The 14,485-nt window shown below is 37.9% G+C and overlaps 4 protein-coding genes across 6 annotated transcripts; 1 reads left to right on the top strand and 3 right to left on the bottom strand.

Moving 5' to 3' along the window:
* Positions 1-3: 3 nt before the first annotated feature.
* On the bottom strand, positions 4-4,554 carry LOC109124509 (endoplasmin homolog). The gene is made up of 15 exons (XM_087470666.1): positions 4,077-4,554; positions 3,835-3,952; positions 3,586-3,739; positions 3,391-3,471; positions 3,098-3,209; positions 2,884-3,010; positions 2,648-2,786; positions 2,376-2,490; positions 2,078-2,271; positions 1,774-1,989; positions 1,531-1,696; positions 1,278-1,419; positions 1,049-1,199; positions 565-969; positions 4-464 (listed from the first exon to the last, which is right to left on the bottom strand). The coding sequence occupies exons 1-15, from the start codon at positions 4,141-4,143 to the stop codon at positions 180-182; spliced, it is 2,472 nt and encodes an 823-aa protein (XP_087326792.1). The 5' UTR covers positions 4,144-4,554; the 3' UTR covers positions 4-179.
* Positions 4,555-6,411: 1,857 nt separating this feature from the next.
* Positions 6,412-11,402, bottom strand: LOC104720147 (uncharacterized). Of its 3 annotated transcripts, none has more exons than XR_015569255.1 (3): positions 10,946-11,402; positions 7,063-10,238; positions 6,412-6,757 (listed from the first exon to the last, which is right to left on the bottom strand). XR_015569255.1 is itself a non-coding variant. In XM_010438105.2 (2 exons), the coding sequence occupies exon 2, from the start codon at positions 10,155-10,157 to the stop codon at positions 7,137-7,139; it is 3,021 nt and encodes a 1,006-aa protein (XP_010436407.2). In that variant the 5' UTR covers positions 10,158-10,238; positions 10,946-11,085; the 3' UTR covers positions 6,831-7,136. The 3 variants fall into 3 exon arrangements, 1 of the variants encoding a protein (XP_010436407.2); XR_015569256.1 differs by having other exon boundaries at positions 6,412-6,760; positions 10,946-11,189; XM_010438105.2 differs by lacking the exon at positions 6,412-6,757 and having other exon boundaries at positions 6,831-10,238; positions 10,946-11,085.
* Positions 11,403-11,992: 590 nt separating this feature from the next.
* LOC104717864 (E3 ubiquitin-protein ligase APD1-like) lies at positions 11,993-13,036 on the bottom strand. Its single transcript, XM_010435500.2, has 3 exons — positions 12,864-13,036; positions 12,697-12,766; positions 11,993-12,571 (listed from the first exon to the last, which is right to left on the bottom strand). Exons 1-3 carry the CDS (start codon positions 12,936-12,938, stop codon positions 12,204-12,206), a joined length of 513 nt encoding a protein of 170 aa, XP_010433802.1. The 5' UTR covers positions 12,939-13,036; the 3' UTR covers positions 11,993-12,203.
* A 546-nt stretch (positions 13,037-13,582) lies between these two features.
* On the top strand, positions 13,583-14,394 carry LOC104717863 (F-box protein GID2). Its single transcript, XM_010435499.3, is given in 2 exon segments — positions 13,583-14,159; positions 14,162-14,394. Coding segments are annotated over 2 exon segments (465 nt in total). The 5' UTR covers positions 13,583-13,715; the 3' UTR covers positions 14,183-14,394.
* The last annotated feature ends 91 nt before the right edge of the window (positions 14,395-14,485 follow it).

Here is a 14,485-nt window from a genome sequence, read left to right as displayed (position 1 = left end):
ATATTTATCTTGAAAGATATAACTTATCGTTGATCTCTCCAGAATGAAGGTAGTGCGTTTACATATAATCCATCAAAAACTGCTTAACAAAAACTAATCTTGTGATTTGAGTAAAACGATGTTCTGCTTTAAATTAAGAGAGCAGAGTAAACACAAAAGAGAAACATCACAAGTGAAATCTACAGTTCGTCCTTGGTGTTCTCTTCTTGTTGCTCAACAGGTTCGGCTTCAATGTTTAGACCACCAGCCAAGTCATCTGATTTCGTCTCAGTAGCCTCACTGGTCTCTGGTTCCTCTGCTGCCTCGACTTCCTCGTCGGCTACTGCATCAGGGCTGATGTTCAGACCGCTCTTGACTGAGTTGTAAATACGGGCTGCAAAGTCTTTTGGGTCGTTGAGTATGAATCCACTCTCGATCAACGCCGTCTGGTACATGAGCTGTGCTGTTTCTTTCACGCTCTCATCCTAAGATGATTCATTATTGGATTTTTTTTATTATCAATCTCTCATCTGAGTACAAAATAGAAACAATGTAAAATAGAATTGATGGATCTTGTTTGTTTACCTCTGGGTCGCTTGCAATTCTATCCTTGAGCTCTTTGATGATAGGGTGTCTTGGGTTGATCTCGAGGACTCTCTTTCCACGCATGTAAGCTTGCTTATTAGCATCTGAGAGAGTTTGGGACTGCATAATTCTCTCCATATTTGCACTCCATCCAAACTTGGATGTTACGACAACACAGGGAGTGTCAGCCAAACGGTTACTGATTTTGACATCGTCCACGTTCTCGCTTGCGAGATTTCCTTTCCACCACTTGGTTAGCTCCTTGAATGCTTCTTTGAGCTCCTTGTTTTTTGAATCTTTCCCAACCTTCAGTCCTTCTTTTGACACATTCTGGAACTTTTTGTCTTCGTAATCCATCAGGTATTGCATCAAGTATTCATCAACTGGGTCCGTGAAGAAGATGACCTGAGAACACAAATATAAGAACGTGTCTCACGAGTTGGCGATCTACAATAGAAGAACTTAAATCGTATTTGATGCAAACCTCATAGCCCTTCTTGATGAGCCTCTCCAGGAATGGAGATTTCTCGAGTTGTTCCTTGCTGCTTCCGGTAATGTAGAAGACGTCCTTTTGCCCATTTTTCATTCTCTTAATGTACTGATCCAGGGAAGTCAATTTTCCATCGGACTTAGTTCTGCAAACAGCAATATAGATCGTTAGCCTTCTGGTGCAATTAACTAGGCAGATTTGTATAAAAACTAACAGAACATACGTCTCAAAACGAAGAAGTTTTGCCAAGCGGTTTCTGTTAGCAGCATCCTCAATAATGCCAAGTTTAATCGACTTGCCAAACTCATTCCAGAATTTGGTGTATTGACCCTTCTTCTCATCGTTCTCACCAGACTTCTCCACATCTGTGTACCAACAATTCAATAAGTTTAGACCATATTTCAGAAATATGAAACTATCACGTAATAAAAAGCTGTGGAACAGTCAAAGTCCAAGAAGATTGTTTTATGGAATACCTTTTTTGTCATCATCATGGATCTCATCAGGGTCTTCTTCAGCAAGCTTGCGGATCATATCAAGTGCCTTTCGGATAAGCTTCTTCTTAATTGTCTTTAAGCTGCTGTGTTGTTGAAGCATTTCTCGTGATACATTTAGAGGTAATGTGTCAGAGTCAACGAGACCCTGCAGAAATAACTCACATTAGCAATTTAGCCCCTGAATTTGCATTGAAGGAACCCCTTAATTTGCCTTCCAATTACCTTCAAGAAACTCAAATATTTAGGCAAAAGCTCATCAAATTCATCAGAGATGAAGACCCTCCTGACATAGAGCTTCAAATTTGCCTTGTTGCTGTTGTAGTAGCTCTCGTACAGATCATGGGGAGCTTTAGGAGGAACATACAACACAGCCTTGAATTCAACATCACCTTCAGCATTAAAGTGACTCCAAGCCATTGGCTTCTCGTCAGTAAAATCCTGTATAGCAACTGGGGTCAGGAAAATCCACATGAAAATTTTACACCTAGTCTGTAACAAGTATAATTTTTTCACGCTTGATTCTCACCTTTGAGAGAGAGTGGTAGAATTTAGTGTACTCTTCCTCCGTCACTTCCTTTGGACTTCTCAGCCATATAGCCTTAACATCATTCAGAAGCTCCCATTCATAAACTGTTTCTTTAACCTTCTTCGTTTTCTGCTTTTTCTCACCGTCTTCATCCTCAGCATCTTCTTCCTTTTCTTCCTCGGTAGAGGTTGTTTCTGAAGTAAAGTACCATTAACAAAAATCAGGGCCGCCTAAATGGAAAGAAAAAAGGACACTGCAGCAGAAAAAAATTATAATGTGATGTTTCATTATTACTCACCAGTTTCCTCATCATTTGATTCATCTTCCTCAACTGGGACCTCGGTTTCAACCTCTTTGCTAGCCCAGAGGGAGATAGGGAAGTTGATGAATTCCGAATATCTCTTCACCAAATCCTGTAGTAGACAACAATGATCATATAAGCAACCACAACGACACAATAAACAGTGATAAGCAGTCCACCCGTAATCATAATTATGTTGAACATAGGGTAACTTTGGTTTGTAAATTGTAACAAAAGAGAAATTACTTTCTTATCAAAATATTACTCACCTTAAGTTTACTTTCTTCTAGGTACTCGCCAGCTTCATCCCTAAGATGTAATCTAATTTCGGTTCCACGTCCAAGAGGTTCATTCCATGTATCCTCAGAGACAGCAAATTTACCGTCAGCCTTTGATTCCCATACATACCTGAAAATGGAAAAGAAGTTATCAGAAAAGCTTTTCACATGTATTTAAATTCATACAAGTATATTTCCCAACAGAACCCTCTTCAAAATAAACTTACTGGTTGTCATCATTGTGCTTGCTAATAACTTCAATGTAGTCAGCAACAAGATAAGCAGAGTAGAATCCAACTCCAAATTGTCCAATAAGGTTCAAATCCCCGCTTGATTGCATTTTCTCAACAAAAGCTGCAAAAAGGCAAGATCTTGAATACATAGAATTTGATCGATCCGAACTATTATGCAGTACAACGTATCACCACATAAGCATCATACCTGATGTTCCAGATTTTGCTATGGTACCAAGGTTCTTGATTAAGTCTTCCTTGGTCATACCAATACCCCGGTCCCGAATAGAAAGAATCTTCTTGGCTTTGTCTAGCTTAATCTGCATATCATTGCATACTTATAGATCTTAAAAAGAGACAAAAAGAGCTTGCACTAAACACAACTTAACCAAACGATAACAGAGGAAATTATTAATTTCCAATATTCTCAAAGTTCAATGCACAAATCAAATTCTTCATACCATAAGAAGCTGAAAACAAACAAATAAAGTTGTAGCTAACCTGGATCTCAAGCTTAGCAGTGTCACCTTCACCCAAAACGTCTTTGTCAGTGAGTGCAAGGAACCTAATTTTGTCCAGAGCCTGAAAAAAAAAATTACCATCACAGTCACAGACACTTATTAGTTCCCCTCTTATATAACGACCTATCCAAAAAAAAAAAAGCACAAAAAACCATGTAGACGCAAGCAAGCTTACATCAGAAGCATTGGAGATCAACTCTCTCAAGAAAATATCCTTGTTACTGTATAGAGAGTTGATAATAATGTCCATAAGCCTAGAAACCTCAGCCTGGAACTCAAATTTCTCCGCGCTACTGCGAAGCGTCTTCTTTGACATGGACTCAGACTCTCTAATCAAATCAAAACGAATTCGAATTACGCGAGATTTATTCAAGCAAATTGAAAACGAAACTTCATACCGTAAAAAAACTAACAGAACACTAACCTATGAACTACATCGGAATCCGTCGATAAACCGCCGTGACCACCAATTTTTTCCTCCACCTTTGGTGGATCTGTAACCTCATCTGAACTATCTTCCGCATTCGCGTGTAGCTTTCTTCCTATCATACATACCATAGAAACCTCATCACCATTAGCAATAGAGATCCCACAAGCAAAAAACTTATCTCTATACTCAAATCAAGCAAATCTACATCGAAAGCGTTAATGCGTAAGATCGTTTACCTTGATCTGGAAGAAGAAAAAGAAGCGAGAAAAGGAACAAAACGGACACGAGCGTCCTCTTCCTCATTGTTAGAGTAGATCGTAGAGCTTCCTCCGTTCTCTGCTCAGTCCTTTGCTTTCGGGTTACTCAGTGATGATGATTCAGCTCGAGAGAGATCCGTATATAGGAAATGATTCAGTAGATGTGTGTCTTGTTTAACTGCGTGCACTTTGGTTTCTCGTGAGTGGTGAGCTTCGTCATGATTTAACAACGTGGCAGATCTAACGGCTATTATTTTGAGATGGCCACGTGGTAGTTTTGTATTGGAGCAAGCGTTTTAACTTGACGTGGAGCGACGTGGATTCCGGGTTGTAGCGTGGACGGACGACTTGAATAATCAAAGTAGTCTTCTTTTATTTTGAGATCATTTTTATATGAATGGAACAAATATATATATTTTTTTAAAAAGTTATTATAATAAGAAAATAACTGCCGACCTTCGCTGGAGTGATGTCCCTATTATGGGAGCTGCCTAGATTGAAACCGTTATCTGGACTATGCGTTATATGATTGGAGTGGATAACTAATTTTTCGTCTTTTTTACTGACTGCTCCAATTTAGTGAAGATAGTGTTTTCGCCTTCTGAGTAACCAGCTTTTACCTCTTATTTGGAGGACATACATGGCATACAAAGAGGAGTTTGTTTCTTTCTCATTGGTTTACGTCCCTCGATCTCAGAATGGTAAAGTGGATAATCTTGCGCGACGAGTATGCACAGTTCTACATTTAGTTAACTATGTAAACAATGTTCCTTCGTATCGGCTTGTTTGAGCCAATCTTCTTCTCTTGTTGTCAAAAAAAAAAACAAAAACAAAAACAAAAAGATAATAGGAAAAATAAATGTGAAAATTATAATGCCTTAAAACCCCCTTTTTTTAAGAAAACCTTTTTTTTTTACCATTTAGTATTTTGTAATATAGATAAACCAATATTTAACATGTTGTGACTTAAGATGATATATGAGTTGATGTAAACAAAAAATGATATGAGTAAAACATGTATGACAATTATATTTCATAAAAATTATTTGGCTATAAGAAGAAGAAAAAAAAACTAACATAACAAAGAAATTTAAATCACCCATCATTTTTACTAAAAAAAATGCTCAGAAGACCAAACAACTCACATAATTTTGTTTCATGATTTCACTCATCTTTTGGAATTTAATCTCTTAGTGTCGAACTAGCAAAATATTTTCTTTAACTTCCTCTCGCAAGCATGCCTCGTGTGGAAACATCAAATGATAAATAGCTCCATTCTTAATTCTTATATTCTCTACACATGCTGCAACTCTTTATTTCTCTTATTATAGAGATGTTTTAGCATATTTGATACTTTTTAAAAATATTCTGCAAAACATCTTTCGCAAAACAAACTATTTGGTATTACTAATAATATGATATGAAATCAATTTAGGGAGGAAAAAATCAAAAAAAACAAGTCAACCTCCAAGGACCGTGACAACACCTTCTCTCTCTCTTTGTCCCATTTGACAGTTTTGCTTTTAAATTTAACTTTCATGTTTCAAGAGTCAAGACTTAGGTTTGTCCAGTACCCGTTTTATTTGGAGATGTTTTAGCATATTTCATACTTAGTTCTTTTTTGAGTTTTTGTTTCGGAGGTTCGCTCTTTTACTTTTCTTGCTAACTAGATTATTTTCTTCCTTTTTATTACATATACTACTTTATTAAATTGAAAAATTACTTTGTTAAATAATCAAGGGTGTCCTCTTCCTCAACATTGGTTAAAGTGTAATATTGGAGTCTCATGGTCCAAAAGGAGGAATTTAGCCGGTGCGTCATGGGTGGTGAGAGATGTCAATGGAGGGACGTTGTTGCATAGTAGGAGAGCTTTCTCCAATATAAAATCCAAGCAAAAGGCGAGTTTAATCCGTGCAGTATGGGGTGTAGAGAGTATGATCAGTCACAAATTGGGAAAAATTACTTTTGCTGTGGAGGATTTTGCTTTGGTGGGAGCGGTTAATAGGCCTAAGGCGTGGCCATCTTTTCGATTTCATTCTTCTCGGTTGCTGTCAGTTTCTGAATGGGATAGTTGAATGGAATTTTATTTTGAAAGTTGGGGCTTCAAATAGAGGAGCTTTCTCATTGCTTGTAGTGTCTCCGAAAATAGTCAAAATCAGTCCTATATGGTCGATGGGTTTCCTTTTTGGCTAACGAGATTATTCAACGATAAGAGAGTAGGATCCTCTGACGGTTTTTTTGTGTTTCTATGTACTCCTTGATGGAGTCATTCTTTTGTAAAGATCGCGGTGAATCCGTAAGTGTCTTAGATGGGTAGGGTGTTAGATGGTTTAATGACTTTATTAGTCCTTTTGGCCTTGGTGATGACTTTCTTAAGTCTAATTGTAACCTTTATACATCACTATAATATAAATACAGTTGACAAAAACAAAAAACAATTGTACAAGTGACATGTGACACTTCCTCAAAGCAAGTTTAGAATGGTAGTCTACATTATATAAGATTATTTCTTCTTTCCCTTCTTTTTTTTGGTTCCTTTATCAACCTTATGTGCCGTTGGTTCTAACTTCTAATAAACCAGTTTGTCGAACCTTCTTTATAGGAACCACCATTCCTAGGTTGGCTTAGGGATTTTAGACTTTTGGATTTACAGATTATTCCTGCTATTTTTTGTGTGTCCCAGAAATTAGAGAATAACATCGCAACGAAAGGAACAAAGAAAAGAACACTTGATAAAAGAGAAAACCAATTAATCAAACCACTAGAAGCGTTGCTGTATCTTATAACTATATATTTATTTATGGAGAAAAACCCAACAAGGTTAAAAAGAAGCTTGACATATACCAATGTTTGAACTAATCCTCCTATATGTTATGAAATAAAATAAAATAAAAAACCTGAAAAAAGGGAAAACTGAAGGGAAAAAGAAAAAGAGAAAAGTTCAGCGAGACAACTTATAAGTTACCTTAACACTTGTCATCCTTTCACCAATCAATCAATCCATCAACCTATCTCCACCATTTGTGTAAATTCAACCACTCACCTCCATGGAGGGAACTCCCAACGTGTCTCTGGCTCTTTTCGCTTCCCACCAATGCTAATAGATGAACTCGACGAGGGCTCTACATTTGCTCCTGAGTGCTCTCCCATAGCCCCGGTTTGTGACGGGGATAGAAACTGCCTCAAGCTCAACGACTCTCTGTTACCTATCTCAAGCCCAAACCCAGAGCTCTGATCAAAGTTTGGCCGCACTGACCCATTCATACTAGGTGATCCACCTGCCAAGCTCATGAACATGTGTTGTTGAGGGAATGGTGGCTGCACATATGAGGTCGATCCCATTATTTGCGGCATCATCACTGGCGTACCTCTTGAGTCCACCATGTATGGAATAGCAGTTCCAGGAACGAACATGGGCGATGATGACATTGACAAACCAGGAGGACCACTCAATCCGTTGTAGCCATAAACAGAGGATGGAGAAAAGGAGACACCAGGGGATAAACCCAATGAGTTTCCCGTTCTTCCCATGTACAATCCTCCTGTGGGCTCGATGGACTTACCATTGGACAAGAACGAAGCCATCTGGGATACTGAGTCTTTTCTGTCAACATCTACTTTCGTACCCAAGATAGATATACCCGGTTCTTCCAATTTGTGTCCTCCATAGGGTGCTGTATTCCATGGGTTACGCCCATGGTATGGACCCTGATCACGTGAATCGCTGAAAAACTGTGGCCTGTCATTCAAATCAAAGTTAACTTCCTTGCCTGGTTGCTGAGCAACTGACGATGAGGAGACAGGTGATGCACTTTGCTGACCATTGTGACTTAGAAACAATCTTGTTTCCATCTTCGACTCAGATGGTGGAGGCATGTCATCGTCCTCGTTCATAGAATTCAAATCCAGGTTGAGCCTGCTTGATCCCCGAAGATTAGCTTCATGTGAAGACTCTCCACCCCTAGAGTTTAATGAAGAGAAAGGAAACTGTTTCCAGGGAGCTAGATCTTCAACTTGATCATCACCTAACTCAGCCACATTCAGATCGATACCACGGCAAATCATCTGCTTTTCTCTTAAATCCCCACTAGGAACTTCTTTATGAGGTAACGCTGGGTGAAATACACTAGTAGCAGCTGATCCTTTCCCGCTAAGAGATCTTTCCAATTGCAACGGTGCTGCTGCAGGCATTCCAGAAGATGAGAGAGAATGTGAAGCCGACATAGGAGTAGCGGTGGTAGATATGGAGGACATAATGACATCTGTTTCATCAGGACAAATATCTTGATTAAGATCAAAGCCACATGGGCTTTTCTCTCTGCCTACCTCAGACTTAGCCGCTGCTGCTAGGCGGTTTTCTTCAACATCATCACTGTTCATCATCCCACTTTCAGGTATGTCATTCTTCTCATCCATTACATCGTCATCTCCAACACGAGGCTCCTCAGAGGAATGGTTTTCACCCACTGATAATCCCTTAGATGGAGAACCTGTATGTACATCATCATCCCGGGAGTCTTGCGAACCAGACTGCCCACTTTCATCAGATACTTCTTCTGAAGAACTGTGAGAAGGTTCTCCAGAGTCCACTTCTCTTGCGACTTCCTGTGCGACTTTGGTAGCGACCTCCAAGGCATCCAAAATACCAAGATCAATATCAGTAGTTGTTTTGTCAATTGCTCCAAGGCGCTGGGATATGGTCATTGATCTAGAAGAGTTGCGTTTTTTTCTCCGTTTTACTCTCCTCTTTCTGTCAGAATCGCCCTTATCATCATTTCTTCCTTCATTGTCAGCATGATTGGTTAAATTGTCACTCTCAACTTTTCTACTTCTACCATGGCCACCTGATAATCTTGATGAATTGTCTGAATCCTGATTACCCATTATATTATCAGTCAATGAAGGCACCTGTTTGCTATTATGGGCTACACTCACATCGTGCGACCCACAAATCGTCTCTGACGCATTCCTGCTCACCTCATTTGAATCAAGACTACTCTGCAAAAGACTATTTTTCCCCAACTCCATACTGGCAATAATAGAATCAGACGACAAAGCTAGATGTCCTGCTGAACTAGATGTCCCTGCTACTGCTTCACCCAAATTATCAAGCAAATGTACATAGTTTGCAACCTGCTTTTCCTTGGAAATCTCATCACCCAGTGGAGCATTTGATAGGCCTTCAACACTATCACGCTCTGAATAAGGAAGGCTACTCGAACCAGTAGGCATAGTACCAAAAATTGTTGGACCACTTGTCTCCCTCACAGAGCTTTTTTCATTCACAGAAAGTTTTTCTTGAACTTCTTTCATAATATCATCAGTAGAAGAACTGTTGAAAGTTTCAGTCACATTAGAGTCGAACCTTTCCTTTTCGTTCTGTAGTTCCAAACCCTTATCATGACCTGGGTTGTTTTCTGCTGAGCTCCCTGACAGCAAGGCTTCATCAGCTATTTCAGGACAATGTTTTTCATTATTGCTTTGCGTAGAACAAAGAGTAACAGCAGATTTTTGCCCACTGCTCTGCGTGCTGGCTGCTACAACTCTCATCTCATCTTCATGGATTTTGTTACAGCTTTCAATGTCACGTTCAGAGTGGTCATTAACATCTTTATCCTTCAAGCTACCAAAGAAATTTCTCGCCTTATCTTGAACCCGAGAACTACCATGGTCAACAAGCTTCTTGACAGCAACCCATATCCCAGAAGAAACTAACTTGGAACTGTCTACACCTAGATTTTCAATAGCTTCTAACAAAGCAAGAATTGACTCCTCTATAGATCCGTCAACTGAATCCTTAGCCAACATCTGAGCTTCAGCTAGCCAGCCACTAAAGTAAAGGAGCCCATCTAAATTTACAAAAACATCAAGACATTCTCTGTTCTTTGTAGCCGCAATTGCGCTTCCAACAGCTGTCCACTGTCTAGAAACATCGCCATTATTATTCTTCAAAACTGAATCTTTACTACTCTGCATGACAGACACGAGCTCTTCAACACGAGAAGTGACCGTGAGTCCATCTTTTATTTCTGTTAGGGTAAAGAAATCCTCAAGCGTCATAACTGCTTTACTTATGACAACTCCGAATATATACAACACCGTTACGAGGCAATAAGGTTCTCTCTCCCATTTGACAAGGTCCTGATAGAAGCAAAAACATAACAAGACAAAACTTAAATGACCTTAGCCTAATGAGGCAAGTACAGAAGACACCATTAAACTATTCACAAACTGAGTTTCATCCTGCTTTGATAATACATACATACATGTTTCGTAATCGTGTCCTAACTAATATGCAAGGAATCAGGACAAAACAAAGATAAACTACACTCCATTGTCGAGAGATATAGGTAAAAACATAAAACTCGCATTTGGTAAAAGGAAGAAATATAAATTCACATCTGTCATCTGGTAGTATAGTACCAAAACAAATAACTACAATTTGCAGGACAACTACGGGATACCTCACGGCCTGAATAGTACACTAAAAGGACAGCAAAAAAAAAAAAAAAAAAATTGTAAATCGCCCAATCTCAGAAACTATAAGAGTACATCTATTTTCAAAATACCGCCAGTCAAATCCCAGGTCCTGGATCAAAACCCTAAAATTTCAGAATTAAAAACTAGCAAAATTCAAGACATGTTGGAACAACTATATGAGATTAGGGCAATTCATTGAAAAAGGTTCATAAGATCAATTCAAACAATCAAAATTAAACTAAAATTAAAAAATAAAATAAAATACGAAAGCAAATGACCAAATAAATGAAGACCAGTAATAAACCCTAGGCGAATTTCACAGTTATTGAATCATATGTAAAACGAGAGAGTGAAACAAAAGAGCTAACCACGAAGCACGAGTAAGACGAAACCCTAGGTCAAGCGAGTTAGCCGTTCCGACACAATCGATGCGTACTCGCATCTCCCAAATCTCTTTCCTTGTCCCCTCTCTAATACACGTATGTGTATATTACTCTTGTCACAATCTTCACAGCAAGCTCTAAATCTCCGGCAACGATGGTTGGCAGCTCAGAGAGAGAAGGGAGAGAAACCTCGTCTCCTTATTCCTTCTTAGATGAAAAGGTTTGTCGCGAATTATTCTTTTTCGGTAATAATATATATTTTAATATTTCAATATTTTTCGAGTTCTGCACGTGTGAAGCGTGTGGGGAAGAACCGGTAGGGACTCACGACCCGGCTCATTCTGTACCAACTTGTCGAGTCAACAAGAACCCCATTGGTTCCCACCACAGTTAGTTGTAATTTTTGAGGAAATCTATGGGAATATTTAGTCAGACAAATTGCATGAATATCTTAATTAATTAACCTATATATATGGATAATAGAAAAAAAAATCATATGATTTGATTTAAATATATGATTAAAAAATCATATTATTTGTCATTTAATTATTTGAGAAAAAAAATTTCTTCAAATGTTTGTTTTAAAAAAAAAATGTTATAACCTTTGTTCTATTTATAAGATAGTTTAGTTAAAAATCACAAAATTTTAAAAAATCATAAATGTTTTAATATTTTATATAACATATATTAATTAACATTCATTGTAAAAATTTTAACCAATAGATAAAGACTACATAATACAAATGGTCTTAACATATTGAATAAATATAAACATATAATATAATAATATATCTAGGGACAGAGGGAATATTACACATCCATTTAATTTTTTGAAGTAGTCTTCATTTTTAGATTTATTTCAATGTTTATCTTATTACTTAGCATGTTAAATGTTGATATACTTGTTTGCAAGAATAACAGTTGTACAAATATTTTCAAAACAAAATAATATGTACCTCAAAAACAATGTTTTCTGTTTTCCAAATACGATCTATACCTAAAAAATCCAAATGGGCTAGTGTGTACATTGGCATAGAATCATCTTTGACATTTGTATGGGATATTGGGAATTAATTATAGTCTCTTTGTGGTGACACCAAAGACTCAAATCTTTCTTTCACTTGTGTCGTTGAAAACTGAAAACAACACATAATAATAATAAAAACGCAAAGCAAAGGGCGTTTCTTGGAAGTTGGAACCATGAGATTGCAAAATGGTGATTAGGAAAAAGCAACAGCGTAAATCAAACTTTTTTCAGCACTAATCTCTTAGATTTGCGTATTACCCTCCGGCAAATCGGACACACCTTACTTTCTTCCGACAAGATCTTCTGAGCACAGCCGCGACAAGTGGCAGAGTGACCGCAGGGTACGAAGAAACAGTTTCTCCGTTCCTCGAAACATATGACACACAATGTCGAGTAGTCCACATTATCGTCCGACGAACTAAACGACGCACTTTCTACATCTCCTTTCCCCGTAACCTCCGACGGCGTACAAATGGGGACTTCTTCTTGTCCTGCCACCACTGGTAGACTCTCCATGCCATCATCCTCCATGTCACATTCGCTCAGGAATTTCAATATCAAAAATACAGTTGTCATTATAGTCCCTAATTAAACAATAACAAATGTAAAAATTAGCTCTACATAGAAATAGTAGTATATGTTATAATGTAACTTTTTTTAATTGTCAAGTATATATAACTATGGAGATATATCTATATATATATCGTACCCAAAACTGTAATATAAATCAGCACTCTAGCTGTAAAGGATAGCTCCAAGTACCATCGAACGAACTCATTCTGCAAGATACAAGTTTACTTGTATAGATCAATCCATGGTTTCGTCAGTTTTAATAGAAATTTTGATAAGTAGATAGGAGCCTAGAGGGGTACTCACGTTATCGGATGGTGTCGTGATGGAATTTGATATACGGAGAAGCTGCAGACATTTTGAGATAGTTGCATCAAACATCTTCGAGAAATAAAAATGATCCAGTGAAGATGGAAATGATATGTTTTCACATATCTGAAAGTTATATTGGATTTTTCTTGTTTGAGTGATAGAGAGCATTAAACAAATGAATTCTTGATTAATTCCAAGCCATTTGTCATAAATATGACAGTGTATATATAGTAGATTGTGTCAAAATTAGACTCGTCGTGCAATCCATATATTCTTAATTTGATCATATAAAGAGGGAAAGTACAAGTTGCTACTTGCTAACACCAAAAAAAAAAAAAAAAGATAATTCCAAACTAAGATTTTTAGTACCTCTTTTTAATATAAAAAAGGAACAATTCAAGTGGGAAAATGAAAGGTCCCTAATGATTCACTCTGTTTAGTCCGAAACGACGGATTCATTTATTTGAAAAATACGTGATGGTAAATTAACAAATAAGATTAGAAAATGGATCATCCCTTCATTTTTACACAGTTTGGCTTATCTGATCATTGACACATAATCATCCCTAACCGGTCTCTTCTGGCACATGCAATAGATAAATGAGATTTTTAGATGAGAAAGAACAAAAACATTTACGAACACTCCAAAACAGCTGTGAGGGGTAAAATCGCCATTTTGAATTTAAAAGCAAATTTTTAATCTTCTTTGTCGTCTTCGAAAATACTCAAAGAGCATCTCAGAAACCCAATCTCTCTCATCTTCTCCAATTCGATACTTTTATTTTTTTTTCATCTCTCCTCTCAAACCCAATCAAACAAGTTTCGATCTGCTTAATCAAAGTCTACATGAAGCGCTCTGCTACCGATGATGCTCAGAACGAGAAAGACAAGAAGATGAAGAGTAGTATAACAACAGAGGAAGAAGGCCAAGTCTCAGAAATCGGATTCTCGAATTTAGACGAGAATCTAGTGTACGAGGTGTTGAAGCACGTAGACGCAAGGACCTTGGCTTTGTCTTCTTGCGTGAGTAAGATCTGGCACAAGACGGCACAGGACGAGCGGCTTTGGGAGCTGATCTGTACGCGTCACTGGGCTAACATCGGCTGCGGCCAGAACCAGCTGAGGTTCGTGGTCTTGGCTCTCGGTGGTTTCAGAAGACTCCACTCCCGTTACCTATGGCCACTCTCTAGTCCTAATCCCCGTGCTAGAGTCGGTAAGGATGAGCTCAAACTCTCCCTTTCTCTTCTCTCCATTCAATACTACGAGAAGATGAGTTTTACTAAGAGATGAAATCTCTCCCAAACTCTAATTAATCCAGCGTATGAGTTCTTAGGGTTTGGTTTCATCACTTGTGTTTTTTGAAGTTTGGTTAGAAATTGATAAGTGTGATGTGATGTGATGCTCAAAGCTGGCAAGAATATTGTTGTATCCATTATTAGCCAGACTGTCAGCAATAGTTGTGTTCTGTAATAATTGAGAGGATGATGTTGATGAGTTTAATACTTTAATCGGATCTGTTTAAGTAGACTAATAGTATCATATATGATTCGATTTTGTTCAATTGTTTCTGTCGTGAGGATAAGTTGGACAATGGTTGTAATAAAATCGATTCAGGA

Source organism: Camelina sativa, chromosome 10, assembly GCF_030686135.1.
Source record: "Camelina sativa cultivar CO46 ecotype springtype chromosome 10, ASM3068613v1".
NCBI classification, from domain to species: domain Eukaryota; kingdom Viridiplantae; phylum Streptophyta; class Magnoliopsida; order Brassicales; family Brassicaceae; genus Camelina; species Camelina sativa.
The sequence above is the reverse complement of the archived record's forward strand: the minus strand, read 5'-3'. Positions and strand labels throughout refer to the sequence as shown.